The 20263-nt window shown below is 37.8% G+C and overlaps 1 protein-coding gene across 2 annotated transcripts in view; it reads left to right on the top strand.

Annotated features, from left to right (window-relative positions):
- Positions 1-20263, top strand: part of TNPO1 (transportin 1) — a 94894-nt gene that overhangs the window by 24704 nt on the left and 49927 nt on the right. The window contains exons 1-3 of one of the 2 annotated variants that reach the window (XM_004764477.3): positions 15617-15756; positions 15890-16003; positions 18683-18758. In XM_004764477.3, the coding sequence (XP_004764534.1) occupies positions 15899-16003; positions 18683-18758 (181 nt within the window). In that variant the 5' untranslated portion in view covers positions 15617-15756; positions 15890-15898. Of the gene's footprint in view, positions 1-15616; positions 15757-15889; positions 16004-18682; positions 18759-20263 lie in introns of those variants that run through there. The other variant, XM_004764476.3, reaches the window with a different exon arrangement.

Genomic DNA, 20263 nt, shown 5'->3' with positions numbered 1-20263 from the left:
ACGTTTTTATATTAATGTAATGAGTTTCTTTGTCTGTTTAGACCATTTTTAGTTAAAGTCTATTTTGTCCAATATAAATATTGCTAGCCTGCTTTGTTTTGGTTACCATTTACTTGAAATATCTTTTGCCGTCTTCAACCTCAGTCTGTGTCTGTCCTTAAAACTGAAGTACATCTCTCATAGGTAACATATTGTTGGATCTTGTTTTTTAATCTTGTCTCCCATTGTCTTTTGATTAGCAAATATAATCTACTTACATTTAAAGTAATTATTGATAGGTAAAGACATATTGTTGTCATTTTGATAATTGGTTTTTGACTGGTTTGTAGATTGTTTCTTCCCATCTTGCTATCTTCCTTTGTGACTTGATGACTTTTTATATTAGTATGCTTTAATTCCTTTTTCATAATCTATCAGATTTTTCTTCTATGGTTACCACAAATCTCACATACAGTGTCTTATAACAAAGTTTAAACTAGGCTGTCCTTCAGAATAGAAAGAGAGATAAAAAGCTTGTAGGACAAACAGAAGCTAAAAGAATTTGGGATCACTAAACCAGCCCTGCAAGAAGTATTAAAAGGGATCTTTTAAGTGAAGGGAGATCCAAAAAGTAACATGGACCAGAAAGGAACAGAGACAATATACAGAAACAGTGACTTTACAGATAATATAGTGGCCCTAAATTCATGTCTTTCAGTAGTTACTCTGAATGTAAATGGGCTAAATGCCCTAATCAAAAGATACAGGATATCAGATTTGCTTTAAAAAAAAAAAAAAAAAAAGCAAGGCCCATGCATATGATGTCTGGGAGAGACTCATTTAAACCAGAGACACCTCCAGATTGAAAGTGAGGAGATAGAAAACCATTTATCATGCTAATAGACATCAAAAGAAAGCTGGGTGGCAATCCTTATATCAGACAAAATAGATTTTAAACCAAAGACTGTAATAAGAGATGAGGAAGGACACTATATCATAATTAAAGGGTGTTTCCAACAAGCATATCTAACAATTGTAAATATTTATGCCTCTAACATGGGAAAAGCCAATTAACAAAATTAAAGAAACACAATGATAATACAACAATAATAGGGGAATTTAACATCACCCCTTGCAATGTACAGATCATCTAAGCAGAAGATCAACAAGGAAATAGGAGCTTTGAATGATACACTGGACCAGATGGACTTCACAGGTACATTTAGAACATTCCATCCTAAAGCAACAGAATACACATTCTTCTCAGGTGCACATCAAACATTCTCCAGGCCACATCACATACTGGGTCACAAATCAGGTCTCAATGAGTACCAAAAGATTAGGATCATTCCCTACGTAGTTTCAGACTACTGCTTTGAAACTGAAACTCAGTCACAGGAGGAAATTAAGAAGGAAATTAGGAAATACAAAGAAGCAAAATAGCTCCTACTAAAGAATGAATGGGTCAACCAGGAAATTAAAGAGGAATTTAAAAAATTCATGGACATAAATGAAAATAAAAACACAATTGTTCAAAATCTTTGGGATGCAGCAAAGGTGGTCCTGAGAGGGAAATACAGAGCAATACAAGCCTTTCTCAAGAAATGAAAAAGGTCTCAAATACACAACCTAACCTTACACCTAAAAGAGCTGGAGAAAGAACAGCAAAGAAAGCCTAAACCCAGCAGGAGAAGAGAAATAATAATTAGAGCAGTAATCAATGAAATAGAAACCCAAAGAACACAACAGATCAACGAAACTAGGATCTGGTTCTTTGAAAGAATTAATAGGATTGATAAACCCCTGACTAGACTTACCAAAAAGAAAAGAGAAAGATCCCAAATAAATAAAATGAATGAAAGAGGAGAGGTCACAGCCAACACCAAAGAAATAAAAACAATTATAAGAACATATTATGAGCAAGTATATGCCAACAAATTTGGCAATCTGGAAGAAATAGATGCACTGCTAGAGACGTATGTAAGGATAAGCTACCAAAAGTGACCCAGGAAGAAATAGAAAACCTAAACAGACCCATAACAAGCAAGGAAATTGAAGCAGTAATCAAAAATCTCCCAGCAAACAAGAGCCCAGGAATTCCCAGGGGGAGTTCTACCAAATATTTAAAGAAGAATTAATACCTGTTCTTCTGAAGCTGTTTAAAAAAAAAAAAAAAAAAACAACAGAAATGGAAGGAAAACTTCCAAATTCTTTCTATGAGGCCAGCATTACTTTGTTCCAAAAATGAGACAAAGACCCCAACAAAAAAGAGAATTACAGACCAATATCCCTGATAAACATGGATGCAAAAATTCTCACCAAGATACTAGCCAGTAGGATCCAACAGCTCATTAAAAGGATTATTCATCACAGCCAAATGGTATTTATCTCTGAGCTGCAAGGAAGGCTCAACATCCACAAATCAATCAGTGTGATACACTACATTAATAAAGGACAAGAGCCATATGATTCTCTTGATAGATTCAGAAAAAGTATTTGGCAATGCTTTAGTATAGCATCCTTTCTTGATTAAAGTTTGCTCTTCACAATGTAAGGATAGAGGGAATATATGTCAATACTATAAAAGCCATCTACGAAAAGCCCACAGCGAATATCATTTTCATTGGGGAAAAACAGAAAGGTTTTCCCCTAAGATCAGGAACATGGCAGGGATGTCCACTCTCACCACTGTTGTTCAACATTGTGCTAGAAGTCCAAGCCTCACCAATCAAACAACAAAAACAAAAGACATCTGAATTGGCAAAGAGGTCAGACTCTCAAAGTCTTTGCAGATGACATGATACTCTATGTGGAAAACCTAAAAAACTCCACTATGAAATTGCTAGAACTCATACAGGAATTCAGCAAAGTGGCAGGAATATAAAATCAATGCACAGAAATCAGTTGTATTTCTATCCACTAACAATAAGACAGAAGAAAGAGAAATTAAAGAGTTAATCCATATACAGTTGCACCCAAAACCATAAGATACCTAGAAATCTTAGCCTAACCAAAGAGACAAAGGATTTGTACTCAGGAAACAATAAAAAACTCATAAAAGAAATTGAGGAAGACACAGAGAAATGGAAAAATGTTCCATGTTCATGGATTGGAAGAACAAATGTTGAAATGTTTATGCTACCTAGAGCCATCTGTATATTCAATACAATCCCTATCAAAATATCATCAACATTTTTCACAGCATAGGAACAAACAGTCCTAAAATCTGTATGGAACCAGAAAAAAGCCTGAATAGCCAAAAGAGTGTTGAAAAAGAAAAAAGCTGGTGGCATCACAATTCTGGACTTCAAGCTGTATTACAAAGCTATAATCATCAAGACAGTATTGTACTGGCACAAAAAACAGACATATAGATCAATGAAACAGAATAGAGAACCCAGAAGTGGACCCTCTATGGTCAACTAATCTTCAACAAAGCAGGAAAGAATATCCAATGGAAATAAGACAGCCTCCTCAACAAATGGTGTTGGGAAAATTGGACAGCCACATGCAGAGGGATGAAACTGGACAGTTTTCTTACACCATAAACAGAAGTAGACTTAAAATGGATGAAAGAACAACATGTGAGTGGGAATCCATCAAAATCTTAGAGGAAAACATAGGCAGCAACCTCTTTCGACCTCAACCGCAGTAACTTCTTGCTAGACATGTCTCCAAAGGCAACAAAACAAAGGCAAAAATGAACTATTGGGACTTCATCAAGCTTTTGCACAGCAAATAAACAGTCAAAAAAACCAAAAGACAATCAACAGGATGGAAGAAGATATTTGCAAATGAAATATCAGATAAAGGGCTAGTATTCAAAATCTATAAAGAACTTATCAAACTCAACACCCAAAGAACAAATAATCCAAATAATCCAATCAAGAAATGGGCAGAAGACATGAACAGACATTCTTCCAGAGAAGACCTACAAATGGCCAACAGACACATGAAAAAATGCTCAACATCACTTGGCATCAGGGAAATAAAATAAAAACCACAACAAGATACCACCTCACACGGGTCAGAATGCCTAAAATTAACTAGTTAGGAAAGGACAGATGTTGCAAGGATTCAGAGAAAGAGGAACCCTCTTACACTGTTGGTGGGAATGCAAGCTGGTACGGCCACTCTGGAAAACAGTGTGGAGGTTCCTCAAAAGGTTGAAAATAGAACTACTGTAAGACCCAGCAATAGCACTACTGGGTGTTTACCCCAAAGATAACAAGCTTGGTGATCTGAAGGGGCACTTGCACCCCAATGTTTATGGCAGCAGTGTTCACAATAGCCAAACTATGGAAAGAGCCCAGATGTCCATAGACAGATGAATGGATAAAAAAGATGTGATGTAGTGTGTGTGTGTATAGATTATGTATAGATAAGTATACATATATGTGCATATATACACACACAATGGAACACACACACGCACACAATGGAATACTCAGCCATCAAAAAAGAAATTTGCCATTTGCAATGACATGGATGGAACTAGAGGATATTATACTAAGCAGAATAAATCAATCAAGATAATTATCATATGAACTCATTCATATGTAGAATTTTAAAAAATAGGATCATCAGGGAAGAGGAAAAAATAAAATGATGAAATTAGGGAGACAAACCATAAGAGACTCTAAATCATAGGAAATGAACTGAACTGTAGGGAAAGAGGGGGTAAGGTGGATGGGGTAACTGGGTGATGGAATTAAGGAGAGCATCTGATACAATGAGCACCAGGTATTATGTACTGATGAATCACTGACCTCCATCTCTGAAATTAGTTATAAAAATAAATAATTTTCTATTTTGAAAGAAATAAAATCTTCACAAGGATGTCAGACCAAAATATGCAAATCAACCGTATAGTTTTTTAAGGTCAATATTAATAAACAACCCCCACAGGCACATTTTGCATATCCTTGCTGTACCAATTAATTGCCAATTACTTTCAACTAAAAACTTAACCCAAATTTTATGTATAGACATGATTTAGTATGGAGAACCCTAGTTTCCTGATCTGTATAGACAAAATTTAAGAACACATTTTTGTGTAATGAACACATTTTGCTAATGTCATTTTAAACCAATGGAATTTTTGTGCTTGGGCTGTGAAGTAAAGATGATAGTTATTTATTAAAGATATTTTGATACAGTGTCTTTATAATAAACTAGTCCATAAATTTAAAAAATAATAATAATAAAAATGAATAGTTTAAACTCTCTGGAGCGCCTGACTGGCTCATTTCAAAGAGTATGTAACCCAGTCTCACAATTATCAGTTCGAGCCTCATAATGGGTATAGAGACAGCTTAAATAAATAAAACTTAAAAAAAAAAAAGTGTAAACTCTGTAAAGAAAAGTTTAAACTCTGAAAAACAAGGTGCAGTTACCATACCTGACCTGAAGAAAGTAAATACTAACCAGTAGAGCTATTGAATTTTTGGTTATGTATGGAATAGAGAGGAAGAGAGAAGTCTACTTAAGAAGTCTACCCAAGAGTTCAGTTAATGGTTAGTCAGGTGTTCATGAAAGTTGCAGAATGAGAAAAATACAGTAGACAGGCCCTGAAGTCAGGTACGGCTGGGCTTAGGTCCCACCTTTGTTTATTATGACCTCTGTGACCTTGGATGCATTCATTAACTTGACTTAAGCCTGTACCTTTTCTGGAAAATGGAAATGATAATAACCCCTATTCATGGAATTCAGTGAGATCATGCATTTAAAGCACTTAGTATAATAACTGACACATAAGAAGTGTTCCATAAATGATAACAGGGTTGCTGTTATTACTAGGCACAGTTGAAACTTTAAAATCACACAGATTTGGTTTTGAATGCCCAATCTGCCACAAACTGGCCAGGCAAGTACTTAACCTCTCTCAACCTCAGTTAATATAAAATGGAGTTAATATCTACCTCATACTGCTGTTGTGAATATTAAATGAGCTGAAGTATCTAGGAAATACCTGGTTGTAGATTGGATTGGATTTTGAGATCAAGTTTTCCTTCTTATCACCTGTTCACTTTGATACTAGACTCCTTTTTTTTTTTTTTTAATGTTTGTAAAGTATTTGAGTCATATGTCTAGTCATCTTTAAAGGTCTTCCTGAAAGAGCACTCTAAGAATGTATTTAAATTTCCCTTAGTACCTATTTTCCATTTTCTTTTTTGTTGTTAATCTTTTTTGCTTTTAGATGACAATAAATTGTAGTGCCTAAGGATTATAATTTTAGCCTTTTAGCATAATTCTTCCAAGTGGTGAGCTAGATCATTCACTCCAATCAATCAGGGATGATTTAAAACCTATTATGTGCCTCACACCTTGTAACATCAGAGAAGCTATACGCTATGGTCCCTCCCCTTTAATCTGTTCCAGCACCTTTCAGACAGCTTGGGCTGTACAGTTGGGTTTTGCTTTTCTCCTTTTCGTTCTTGAGCCTTGATCGCTGATTACTTTATAGAATCTCTTAAAGGACTTTGTAGTTTCACTGATAGCTATAATTTAACAAGCCAGTTGACATTTTGATTCTTTGATATTAAAACACCTCATTTTTTAAGTTATTAATAATTTGCTACCTTTAGACTTTGCCTTTTTTTCTTTCATACCTGATCTTTGATTTGATTTCTCATAAAATCTTTATTTTCCTCATAGCCCTTTGGATATCTCTGTTTTTTGTTTTTGTTTTTGTTTCTTCCTTGTTCATCATAGCATCTTTTTGTACAAAGCCAGTGTAAGAGACATTGACTTTGGAAGTCTACAGATCTGATTCACATTTAGCAAATGACTTCAGTTGTATTTTGTTGTATCTGTCAAATGAAGATAATACCCACCCAGTTACAACAAAGCATTGTTGTAAAGATTAGATTTAGAATATCTTGAATTCATGTACTCAGCACTATTGAGATATTCCATTTTATATATGTTCCCGATAAATATACTGCTTTATTTATTGCTTTATTTATTTATTTTACAATAGTGAAATATGATTTTTACTTTTCTCTCTTACCTCATGACCAAGGTATCAAGTATATGTTATTCCTTTAGCATACAAATGGTTTTATTTATGATTAACCAGTTTACAGAAATATGTTTCTGTTAGAAAGGCAGTATATCAGAGGCTTACAGACTGGACTCTGGAGCCAGATTCAAGAGGTTTTTTTTTTTTTTTTTTTTTTTTAAGATTTTATTTATTTATCAGAGAGAGGTGGGGAGAGAGCGAGCACAGGCAGACAGAATGGCAGGCAGAGGCTGAGGGAGAAGCAGGCTCCCTGCTGAGCAAGGAGCCCAATGTGGGACTTGATCCTAGGACGCTGGGATCATGACTTGAGCCGAAGGCAGCTGTTTAACCAACTGAGCCACCCAGGGGTCCCTGGAGCCAGATTAGATGGGTTTAAATCAAGGCTTTGTTTTTTTTTTTTTTTTTTTTAAAGATTTTATTTATTTATTTGACAGAGAGAGATCACAAGTAAGCAGAGAGGCAGGCAGAGAGAGACGAGGAAACAGGCTCCCTGCCGAGCAGAGAGCCCGATGCGGGACTCGATCCCAGGACCCTGAGATCATGACCTGAGCCGAAGGCAGCGGCTTAACCCACTGAGCCACCCAGGCGCCCCAAGGCTTTGTTTATTATGGAAGTAACCTTATGCAATAAAACAAGTAATTTAACTTCTTGGTGCCTCAATTTACTTTTCTGCAAAATACAGGAAATTTTAATACATCATAGAGTTCTAAGGATTAAATTAGCAAATATGAGTGCTTAGGACACTGGTTCTCAGACACATTAGCTGTTGGTATTTTTTAAGCTATTGGTATTATTGACAAAATAATATTCGTGTTTATCCTTTTAATATATAAGTACTAAGTATTTTGGTAGTATTCTGGCTCTGTGTGAAAGATGACAGCCTTTCCCCTAACAAACTGGAACTCTTATTTTATTTTATTTTATTTTATTTTAAAGTTTATTTACTTAAGGAATCTCTGCAACCAACATGGGGCTCAAACTCTGAGATTGGAACTCCCATTTTATCTATCTGTCCATCTGTAGAGAGTGAGATAGCTAAAGTGGGGAAGGGAAAAGGCAGAGGGAAAGAGAACGTTAATTAAACCGGCTCCTCGTGCTCAGTGCAGAGCGCAAGGTGGGGCTGGATCTCATGACCCCGAGATCATGACCTGAACCTAAATCAAGATTTGGGCTGTTTAACACACTGAGCCAGCCAGGCTCCTGGAACTCCATTTTAAATTCAGATTGGACAGTTAGATCTCCTGCAGCTGCTGCCCTCCACTGATTTCCCACTTTGATGGGTTTTATGTAGAAATCATTTTTTGTTAGAAAAATATTATGCTTGGGGCACCAGGGTGGCTCAGTGGGTTAAGCCGCTGCCTTCGGCTCAAGTCATGATCTCAGGGTACTGGGATCGAGTCCCGCATCGGGCTCTCTGCTCAGCAGGGAGCCTGCTTTCTCTCTCTCTCTCTCTCTCTCTCTGCCTACTTGTGATTTCTCTCTGTCAAATAAATAAATAAAATCTTAAAAAAAAAAAAAGAAAAGAAAAATATTATGCTTATTGTGAAAGTTAATGTAATACTGAAGAGCAGGAAGTTAACCTCTCCTTTCTCATTTCTGCTTCTTAGGAAGAGTAATTCTCTTCCATATTTTTATTTGATCGTGTCTTTTATTAGTTTATAACCGCTTTCACAGGATTTCTGTTAGCCTTAGTATGTATGCTAACCCTTAACATGGCTGTGAGGTCCTCTTAGCCCCTGCCCGCCTCTTACTTTCATTTTTGGTAATTCCTGTTAGAGTCTCAGGCAAAAAGTCATTTCTTCAAAAAGTCATTATTTTCTGACTTCCTAAAGGGGTAAGTTTAATGTCCCCCAGCCCTTATACTTGTTCTGCCATAGTCATTCTTCTACCATAGTGCTGCTCTCTGGGGTGGGGGTCGAGGGGGGTCTTAGAATTGATGAAGTGCTCTTGGCATTTAGTTGGTGGGGCTGAGGGATTCTAGATGTTCACCATTAAGAATTATTTTTTTGTTGTTGTTGTTTGATGATTTTTTTATATTATGGTTTTTATATTATGGTTTTTTTTCTTTTTTTTTTTAATTAAATTCATTTATTTTCAGCATAATAGTATTCATTATTTTTTCACCACATCCATTGCTCCATGCAATCCGTGCCCTCTATAATACCCACCACTTGGTACTCCAAACTCCCACCCCCTTGCCACTTCAAACCCCTCAGATTGTTTTTCAGAGTCCATATTCTCTCATGATTCACCTCCTCTTCCAACTTCCCCCAACTCCCTTCTCCTCTCTAACTCCCCATGTCTTCCATGCTATTTGTTATGCTTCACAAATAAGTGAAACCATATGATAATTGACTCTCTCTCTGCTTGACTTATTTCACTCAGCATAATCTCTTCCAGACCCATCCATGTTGCTACAAAAGTTGGGTATTCGTCCTTTCTGATGGAGGCATAATACTCCATAGTGTATATGGACCACATTTTCCTTATCCATTCGTCCGTTGAAGGGCATCTTGGTTCTTTCCATAGTTTGGGGACCATGGCCATTGCTGCTATAAACATTGGGGTACAGATGGCCCTTCTTTTCACGATATCTATATCTTTGGGGTGAATACCCAGGAGTGCAATGGCAGGGTCATAGGGAAGTTCTATTTTTAATTTCTAGAGGAATCTCCACACTGTTCTCCAAAGAGGCTGCACCAACTTGCATTCCCACCAACAGTGTAAGAGGGTTCTCCTTTCTCCACATCCCCTCCAACACATGTTGTTTCCTGTCTTGTTAATTTTGGCCATTCTAACTGGTGTAAGGTGATATCTCAATGTGGTTTTAATTTGAATCTCCCTGAGGGCTAGTGATGATGAACATTTTTTCATGTGTCTGATAGCCATTTGTATGTCTTCATTGGAGAAGTGTCTGTTCATATCTTCTGCCCATTTTTGATATGATTGTCTGTTTTGTGTTTGTTGAGTTTGAGGAGTTCATTATAGATCCTGTCTTTTTGTCTGTACTGTCATTTGCAAATATCTTCTCCCATTCCATGGGTTGCCTCTTTGATTTTTTTGACTGTTTCCTTTGCTGTGCAGAAGCTTTTGATTTTGATGAAGTCCCAAAAGTTTATTTTCGCTTTTGTTTCCTTTGCCTTTGGAGACATATCTTGAAAGAAGTTGCTGTGGCTGATATCGAAGAGATTACTGCCTATGTTCTCCTCTAGTATTCTGATGGATTCCTGTCTCACATTGAGGTCTTTTATCCATTTTGAGTTTATCTTTGCATATGGTGTAAGAGAATGGTCGAGTTTCATTCTTCTACATATAGCTGTCCAGTTTTCCCAGCACCATTTATTGAAGAGACTTTTTTCCACTGTATATTTTTTCCTGTTTTGTCGAAGATTAATTGACCATAGAGTTGAGGGTCCAAGTCCCGAATGATTTTTGAACATCCCACTAGATGGTCACATAGATGAAAATAATGTCAGCCTAAAGTCTAATATAATTTTACATATACATAAGGAATTTTTTGCAGGATTTTAATTAAACGTTGAGTTTTCCAGGAATAAAACTACTGTACTATTGAAGGAAGACTATGTCTTGTTTTCTTTGGAGTTCACTATTTTGGGAAATTAGGTCAACGACAGCAGTATTTATCACATTCTTGTAATTCACCATATAGGTAGAAACATCTGACTCCTCAGTAAATATTTTTTTCAAGGTAATTGAAATTAGAAGGGAAAAAAAAGCTCTTGAACCAAGGAGGAGGTAAAGCATTTTTTTCTTCCTGGCCAAATATATTTGTGTACCTCTCTCTTCCTGTTGCGCCTTATTCATATCATTCACAGACCACACATCTGTCTCTCTCATTAAACCAGAGTTTAGTGGGTGTAATAACAGTATTTTACATACCTTTGAATCTTTGTTGCTCATTGAGCACATGGTAGTTGCTCAGCTTAATATTCAGTTGAAATAACTGCAACAGCAATAGTATTTATTCAGCAAATATTTATTGAATCAGACTCTGCTAGGGAAAGAGGGCAAAAAGATACTGTCCCCCTCAAAGAACACATGATCTGTTGCCAAGACAGACCTGGAAATAATTATAATATAATATGATAGTTTCCAAAATGGCAATAGCTATAAACTTTAGATCTGTAATGAAAAAAAAAACAACAACAACATGTAAGTCTTATGGGGAGGTCCTGGAATAATACCATGAAAGAAAAAATAGTATCCAGTATCAATTATAGTGCCAAGGAAGACTCTTAGTAAATATTAGAAATTGAATAGATGAGCATAGCTCATCTGAAGAGTGCAAAGGAGTTTGCCAAATTGTCAAATGTAAAGAGAACATTCCAGTCAGGAAATCCTATTCAGAGGCTCAGAGGTATTGGAGACTCAGTATTGGTAGAGCATAAAGTTTGAGGTTAAGTCGTAAGAGAGAAAGCTGTTCCTAGAGGTGATGGACCAGATCATGAATGGCCTCCTCCGTGAAAAAGAAGTTAGATTTTTATCTTGCAGGCAGTGGAAAACCAATGATATGACAAGTAAATCTCCTCTATTTCAGGGGCACCTGGGTGGCTCAATCAGGTAAGCATCCGCCTTGGGCTCTGGTCAGGATATCAGGCGCCCTGATGAGCAGGGAGTCTGCTTTTCCCTATCCCTCTGCTCCTCCCCCTGCTTGTTCGTTCTCTCTCTCTCTCTGTCAAATAAATAAATCTTTAAAAAAACTACTATATTTCAAACCATACCATATGCCAGGCAGGTACGAATAATCCTACTACAGAGTTGATACAGTCTTATTTTATAGTTGAGAAACTGAAACTCAGTGAGATTAATTAACTTGCCCAGGTTTTCACAGCTACTAAGTGGAAGAACTAGGATTTAAACTTAGGTTGGTTGAGTCCAGACCTCCCATCTCCTTTTTAAACTGTATTTTACAGCCCCTCCAGCAGGGAGGAAACTAGATTTATTTTTCCTTTTTTCAACCAGTGTCTTTACCTCGCATGATTTCCAACTCTGGCAAAATTCAAAATTTTTATGTACTTTTAAGTTCTTAACAGTTTGGGAGTCTTTCATTTGCTGAAGGCCCCAAATGATATCTTATAGTAACTTAGCAGACTACTTCATATTTTGGTGTCGTCTTCTATCTAGCTAGTTCAAATAACTGTCTTGACAAAGAGTCTTTGGTTGCTGGGGGGTGTTCACTATGGAATGCCATGGCCCAATCAGCATGATTTGCATACTCCAAAAGCGAAAAATTTGAAGCACTACTTCCCTTTTTTGAAATACATAGATCATAGTCTTAAGCATATATAAAGAATTATAATTACTTTAAGAACATCCAGTGTTAATCTTGATATTCTATTTATTGTGGATGTAGTTTACTATTTAAAAATGAGTTCTGTCTCAGAATCTGGTGTCCTTGGTTAGCGTTAAGTGCTTCTGATGTTAATCTAGATTTGTGATCCCTCTGGCTACCCTAGCAGAATATTCTTCCTAATTTTAATGGCTATTAAAATGTGGTAAGTTCTGGAGATTGGGGTTGTGATTGCACAACAATGAGAATGCACTTAATGCCCTTAAACTGTACACTTGAAATGATTAAAATGCTAAATTTTAGGGGCGCCTGGGTGGCTCAGTGGGTTAAAGCCTCTGCTTCAGCTCAGGTCATGATCCCAGGGTCCTGGGATTGAGCCTGACATCTGGTTCTCTGCTCAGCAGGGGGAACCTGCTTCCCCCCACCCCCCTGCCTGCCTCTCTGCCTACTTGGATCTCTGTCTGTCAAATAAATAAATGAAATCTTTTTTAAAAAAGACTTCAAAAAAATGCTATATTTTATATCATGTATATTTTACCACAATAAGAAAAATATGGCATAGAAGTTCAAAATGACTTCAGATCTCTTTCTTATCAAGCAGTTAACCACATATTTTTGAGAATCTTTTGTTCCCAATAACTTGAGGTAGGTGTAAGGGAATGGTTTATCTTTGTTCTACCTATCCCATCATCAAATTAAATGTTCTTAATACAAACTTAGGGGAAAAAAAGGACTTTACTTACTTTGATGCAGGTATAAAGACAGAAGCATGATAATGATATTATGAGGCACTCATCCTCCGGATGAGTTTACTATTGTGGACTGGCTGCTATTGGACTGGCTGCTATTGGCCCCAGCTTCACTTTATTCAGAAGGGTGGCTAAGGAGTTAAGTAGGCTATCCAAATGTCACCTACACTGCTTTGAGGTGCATGGTTACAACTCCAGCTCTCTAAAGTTCAGATTTTTAGGTTCCCTCCTCTTAACCTCCCCCTGTCCCCATACCCCAGTATCAGGAGAAATTAAATTTTCACCCATTAGATTCACAAAAATTAAAAGAATGTGCTGAAGATATGAAAGACATTCATATTATTGGTGAGTGTGAATTGCATAACTGCTTTTAGAAAATAATGTAATAACTGTTAGGAATTTTTAAGTTCACATACTTTTGGTTTAATAATCCCACTGAGTTGCCACTATTGTGTTTAGACATTAGTACAAGATTATTTTGTGTGTGTGTGTTGTTCATTGTGGTTAAAAAAGTAAAAAAAGTACAAGAATCCTGGAAGCCAGTTAAGTGGTTGAACAAATGTTCTACCATTCTAAAGACCCATATTTAGCTATTAAAAAATGAGTTAAATCTATATGTTGGCTGGGAATGAATGGTATATTATGTGTTTAAAAGTTGTAGCATTAATAATTTGTAGTATGATCTTAAAACAAAACAAAACCAGAACTATATGTATGTTAGAGAATAGAGAAGAGTGTAATAGGATTCATATCAAACTTAAAATGGATTCTGTCACGGACATAAGCTTAGAGGTAGGATTGATTAACTTTATGTGTACAACCATGTTTAATTTGTTACAATTTTTGTAATTAAAAAAAATTTTTTTTAAGATTTTATTTATTGACAGAGAGAGAGAAATCACAAGTAAGCAGAGCAGCAGGCAGAGAGAGAGGGGGGAAGCAGGCTCCCTGCGGAAGAGATCGTGATGCGGGGCTTGATCTCAGGACCCTGAGATCATGACCTGAGCTGAAGGCAGAGGCTTAACCCACTGAGCCACCCAGGTGCCCCCAATTTTTGTAATTTTTAACAAGTTTCTGAAGTAAGAGGGAAGGAGAGATCTATATCGATAGGATTAATAATAGGAATTACTTTGGATAACTGAGAAATGGGTACAGTGGAAACCTTGGTACTGGTAATGATCTATGTTTTGATGTGGGCTTTGGTTACACAGGCATCTTCAGTTTGTAGTAATCCATATAGTTGTATGCCTATGATTTGTATAGATTGTATATATATCAAAGTGTATTAAAATTATGCCACAGCAATACAAGGGAATATGATCATGTTTTTAAAAAGCACTTTGAGTAAATATAATGATATATGAAGGTGGGCAAAAAACAGGACAGCCCCATTATTATGAAATATAAGGTACATATAAGCACACAGAATGAAGACTGGAATGAACTACAATATTAACAGATACCATGTCTAGATTATTTTTGGTTTTGGGTTTTCATTTTGGGTAGTTGAGGGAGTCTGTAGGAGGTGGTGAGCAAAGCTGCACTACAGGATATTAACCAGAAAATAAGGGTGAAGGAGGAAAGGTTTAAAAAAAAAAAAAAAAAAGAAGAAAGAAAATGCCAACTAGAGACATGGGGTTAAAGTCAGGTAACTTTAACCCCTGCTAGGAAGGTACTCCTACTAGGAAGGGACTAATTTCATCTGTCAAACCATCATGTGGTAATAAAGCCATATGAAACATTCTTTCATCATACTGTTTGATTTTTACAAATAATTCATACTTGATTCTCAAGTTCTGTTTTTGATTAGCATGTTTTAATGAAACTGTGTCATTGATATAGTTTCAAATGATTGTAGCAAATGCAACTCTTAGTAGCTTAAGAAACCTATACTTCCCCCAGTCTTCACTAATTAACTATGGTAATTTGCTCAGATATTTTTGAGCCATAGTTGGCATATCAGGGCTAATACCTCCCCAGGTTGGCTTGAGAATGAAATGAGAATATGTATGTGAGAACACTTCAATGGAATTAAACACGATCCGCTTATAAAATTACATTATTTTTGTTTTTCCTTTGCCCCAAAGTCCTTAGTTGTGAAATGTGGGTCTTTCAGATGGAATTTATTTCACTTGAAATGAAGAATGCAGTTTTTTCAGTCATGTTCTGCAAATGTCAATGCAACATTTAGTGTTTATCGAAGTGTGGATTGTGGTTACATTTTAAACATTTTAGACCAAATATTAGTGCTATGTATGTCAAATTGAAATGTAAACTTTTTTCCTAAGTGTTGTTGAGTTGTCGGGAATTATCAGGCTCTTTTCCCTATTCCAGTTATTCTTCATTTTTCACCGTGTTAACTTAAAATGACTAATACCCAAAATCAGATCTCTTCAGGTGTTTTGCAGGGGTTTGGATAAGAACTCAACTTCTGATGAGTCGTTAAATCAGTAATAATCTGGACAGAACTCCATTTGGGTTGGGTTGGGGAAAACTGCGTGGCACTAGGACCCAGGGGGCTCCCGTGAGCGGATCTAGGGGCCAGATTGCAAATTCGCGGTGACTCAGTCTGGTCGGCTCCTTGCGCTCGGCGGCCGCGGCGGCAGCAGCAGCAGACGTTGGCGGCCGAGCTGCTTGGATCAGTACCCCCCGGGTTTCTCCGTCCGAGACTTCTTTCGGGGCACCCCAAGCAGGTCCGAGGCGTCTGGGGAGCAAAGGGGTCGTTCTGGAGGGGAAAGGGTGGTTGCTCGGCGCGGGAAGCCCTCGGGCCTGTGCACGGGGAGTAACATTTGCTCCGTCTCTTCCTGTGTCTGGCTTTATTTGCAGCAAACCAAGATGGAGTATGAGTGGAAACCTGACGAGCAAGGGCTTCAGCAAATCCTGCAGCTGCTGAAGGAGTCCCAGTCCCCAGACACCACCATCCAGAGAACCGTGCAACAAGTATCCTTTCCGAGGCCTTGCCGCCGCCCGCGCAGCTCGCCCCGCGCGGGGCCAGCTCCCGGCGGCCGGGTGGCTCCCGCCGCCCCTCCCCCTCCTCCCGCTCCCCGGATCCCTCCGCCCTCCGCCCGCCCGCGGGGAGAGGCCCGCCCGCCGCCGCAGCTCTTGCCCGGCGCCTCGCGCACGCGGCCCTCGAGCCCGGGTCCGGGGTGCCGCCGCTGCCGCCTGCTTCCGGCCCGCGGGAGGCGGGGGCGCTCGGCCGCCGCCCGCGATCGCGACATGTGCGCCCGCCGGCCCGCCACGTTCCCGCCCGCCCACCGATGACCTGCCCACGGGGTGGGGAGAGGCGCGGGCGGGTGCCCCGAGTGCGGCGCGGACCTCCGACCCCACACAATGCGCCTTGGGCCGAGGGGCGGCTGTCCGAGCGAGAGTCTGGGTGGAGGGCGCTGTGTGCGAGACGGGACTCGCCGGCCGAGCGTCGGGCCAGAAATGGGGTGGAGCTGGCGCGGGGTTTAAACTGCCGCCGCATTGGTTTGGGGTTCCTTCGAGGCCCCTGCTCTCAAAGGGTTGGAGGACCTACAAGTAGGGGGTCTCAGGTCTCACCCTGGGGCTGCTCTTGCTCACACCTGTTGCAAGTTTCTTGGCTCCTGAGGGAAATAGGCTTTTTGGCTCAAAGGCTGACTGCTCAGTTACTCCGTTTTTACCGAGTTTGTTGGGATTGCAGTCATAATTGCTACGGTTTTAGAGCCCAGAAAGGTTAAAAGAAGCAGCAAAATCTGTGCTGTGTGTACTCTCTCTGGTGCCCTGAACGGTGGACAAATAAAAGCTCTTTTTGGATACGATAAAGGAGACAGATTCAGTCACAAATAAGCTTTTTATACCTGTTACTTTGAGGCTAAAGAATTCTTTAAAAAAAAAAAAAAACTTAAAAGTCTGCTGTTGTTGCAGAAACAATTTGATTTTTATTGGTAGTGAACAGAACTATAAAATTTGATAAGCTCTTTAGTGCAGTTCGGGCTTATTTGAATATAATACGCTGTTAAGGTGAAATTATGTACAGTTCCGACAAACTCTGGTAAGTAAGTTGAAGTCGAAGTACTGCATTGCTACTCTTAAGTTAAAACTTTAAATAGGTGAGGAGTACATAACTTCTTAATTAATAATACACTGCTCGTTTAAAACCGGAGAGGATAATGTGGTGCTAGTAGCTTTGGAGTGTGTTGGACCTTGTATCTGAAACCTTGCTGGAGCCCAGTCTTAATTTCTGTTGTCATGGCTGTAGGAATGACAAGATATTTAATGAATTACAGGTAATTGTATGACACAGTTATTTCTTAAGTTAGCCAAGCCTGTAACCACCTTGTAATTTCTTCTATAGCACTGTATATCATTATTTTCTATTTTGGTACATATTTATTAAATACCTTTTATATGCCCGGTACTGTGCTTGGGCTGACAATCAATTTTACAGTTTATTCTGTGTGCCTGGAGCATGATATGCCTGCTGCATAAAGAACAAATTAAATTTCAATACGTGAACCATATTTAAAAGTACACATTGCATTATATTTTCAGAGTGTGTAATGATGAATGACTTTGTTCTTTTGTGTGTCCTTAGGAAAGCATTTGTTTTATTATTGTTTCTGTATAGGCTTGAGCACCTTTTGCAAGACTATTAGTAATATGGATAGATGGCCCAAGTTGTAAGAAAGTAAATTTTACCAGGAAGTATTTTTGAAAAGTTAGCACATCAGCTTGTTAATATTGGCCCTTCACTAAAGAAAGAAACCACTAGGTTTTTCTTTGTCAAGGAAAGTAGACTTTGGAAATTTTCTAGAGAACATCTTTTGCTAGTTAATTCTGACCACTAACTGTTGAGGGTATTTTAGTATGAAATAAATAGCTAATACAGTGTACCTAGAGTTTGTACCATGGGATTAAATAAAAAATTAGATCTCAGTGAAAACATTTGAATATTTGTCTAATAAAAGACAGTTAGGAGTATTATTAAGAAGGGTATTAGAGGTTAAAGGGGCGTGAAGAAAGATATAATAGAACATTATGTTACTGTTGACTGCCAACAGAATGACATACCTGCAAATGTAAGTCACCAGAAATGGTAAGTCTTGGGGAGGGGGAACAGTTTGAGAAATATTGCAATTCAGTAATTTTATACTGACTTTATGTAGTAAGACTTGATATGTAGACTTGTGTATGAGTGGCATTTTATAGTCTGTTTTTTAACTCTGGAAAAACGAGTCTAGTAAAAGCACTTTTATAAAGTTAATTTCTCTAAATGATTTTATTTCTTTGGAATGCTTTCCATTTTTTTCATTATTTTTGTATCTAAATACCCTTCTAATTAAGTATTTAAAGTTCAGATAAATCCAGAATTCTGTTTTGAAAGTTTCTTTGCTATTTTGAACATTCTGAAGGTGGAAGTTGGCTTATGTTGTAATGAATATAATTGATATAAAATAGTAAGTTTAATATTTCAGTCATAAAACACCTAAGAAATCTCATGGTGAGGTTGATGGTTTTAATAAGATAACTTTATTCTTCTTGAGAAAAAAAAATGCTGGATTGAAAATACCATGAAAGGGATTCTTGATTTTAGATATAAAATGCTTAATTTTTCCTTAGATTACATTGAGAAGTTTCCTTAACTACTGTTTGTTCTAGAAACTGGAACAACTCAATCAATATCCAGATTTTAACAACTACCTGATTTTTGTTCTTACAAAATTAAAATCTGAAGGTAAGTAAGGATTATATTGATAAAACTACTTGGAAAAGTCTTAAAGACCTATTAAAATAGGCTGAGAGTTAGTTTAATTTAAAGATTCTGCATTTTGTAGTAACCACTACTTTACATATGTGGAATGAGTAGAGACTTGAGTCTAAGTATTTAGATGCTTAATAAGCATTAGGTTGTTAATTGGGTGTTTTATAATAAATTCCCTCATGTTTTGTGACTGAAAAGAGTGTTTCAAAGTCTGCTTTGGTGTTTTGCTTGAATTCTTATTCATAAATGTCATAAAGGTTGATTTAATACACAGATTGAATACTAATTAACTAAGTTTATGTGGGTACAGAAAAAAAATTGAAAGTTCATATAACCAAAATGTAAATTAAATTAGTCGTGTCACCCAGAGAGAATTATTACTATTCTTGATTAATGAATTCTACAGTCTTCTATGGCTATATACACTTTAAAATTTAACTATAATAGGGATCATTCTTTTCATAAACTTTTGTGGTGGTTTTTTTTTTTTTTAACTTCTAACAGTACACTGAACAGTGTAATGAAATTTTTTCATTAACTGTTCTTCTGCAATAGTCTTAAATTATTTATATGCCACTTCAAAGCCTGAAAATTAGTTTTATTTATTTATTTTTAAACTAGTTTTATTTTTTAAATGATGTGGTTATTTGATTGTTTATAGTACAGGTCATGTGTCCCAGTAGATTTTATTCCTTTCACAAATACTGTTGAGCACCACTTCATTTCCAGGCTCAGGGGCAATAGAAGTAAGCAAAATACGAATCTCTGCTCTCATGGAACTTACACTTTAGTGAGAGGTGTTCTTCATATAGTTATTTGATTATTGAAGATTCCCTTCCTGAAACATTGTCAGATTCACAGAAGGCACTCAAATACTATGGAGTAACTGGCCTCTAAATGTAAACATCATACGCTGTTCAGTGATTAGTGTTTCAGAAGCCACAGAGCAATTAGTTAAAAAGGAAAAAAGAACCAAGGGCACTTGGAGTTGGGAAGCAAGTCTTAGTGACACTGCTTCACCTGTCTGGCTTTTCTCAGCTATATAATGCCTGTGTTAGACTACCAAGCTGTTTGTAAGGGTTCATCTCCAAAGCTCTAGGCAGTTAACGGCCTTAATGTGTGGTAAAATCTCACTGATTTTTTTTTTTTTAAAGATTTTATTTATTTATTTGACACAGGGAGATCACAAGTAGACAGAGAGGCAGGCAGAGAGCCCGATGCGGGACTCGATCCCAGGACCCCGAGATCATGACCTGAGCCGAAGGCAGCGGCTCAACCCACTGAGCCACCCAGGCGCCCTACTCGTTTATTTTACATAGAGCCACTGGCATGAGTGGAAGGAGGGGCTAAGGGAGAGGGCCGGGGAGGATCCTTAGGCATACTTCCTTCCTGCTGACCACCCAGGCTTAATTCCAGGACCTGGAGATGATGACCTAAGCCTAAATCAAGTGTTGGCCACTCGACTGAGTGAGCCACTG

This window comes from Mustela putorius, unplaced genomic scaffold (assembly GCF_011764305.1).
Source record: "Mustela putorius furo isolate JIRA1106 unplaced genomic scaffold, ASM1176430v1.1 tig00000145_pilon_pilon_pilon, whole genome shotgun sequence".
NCBI classification, from domain to species: Eukaryota; Metazoa; Chordata; class Mammalia; order Carnivora; family Mustelidae; genus Mustela; species Mustela putorius.
The sequence above is the reverse complement of the archived record's forward strand: the minus strand, read 5'-3'. Positions and strand labels throughout refer to the sequence as shown.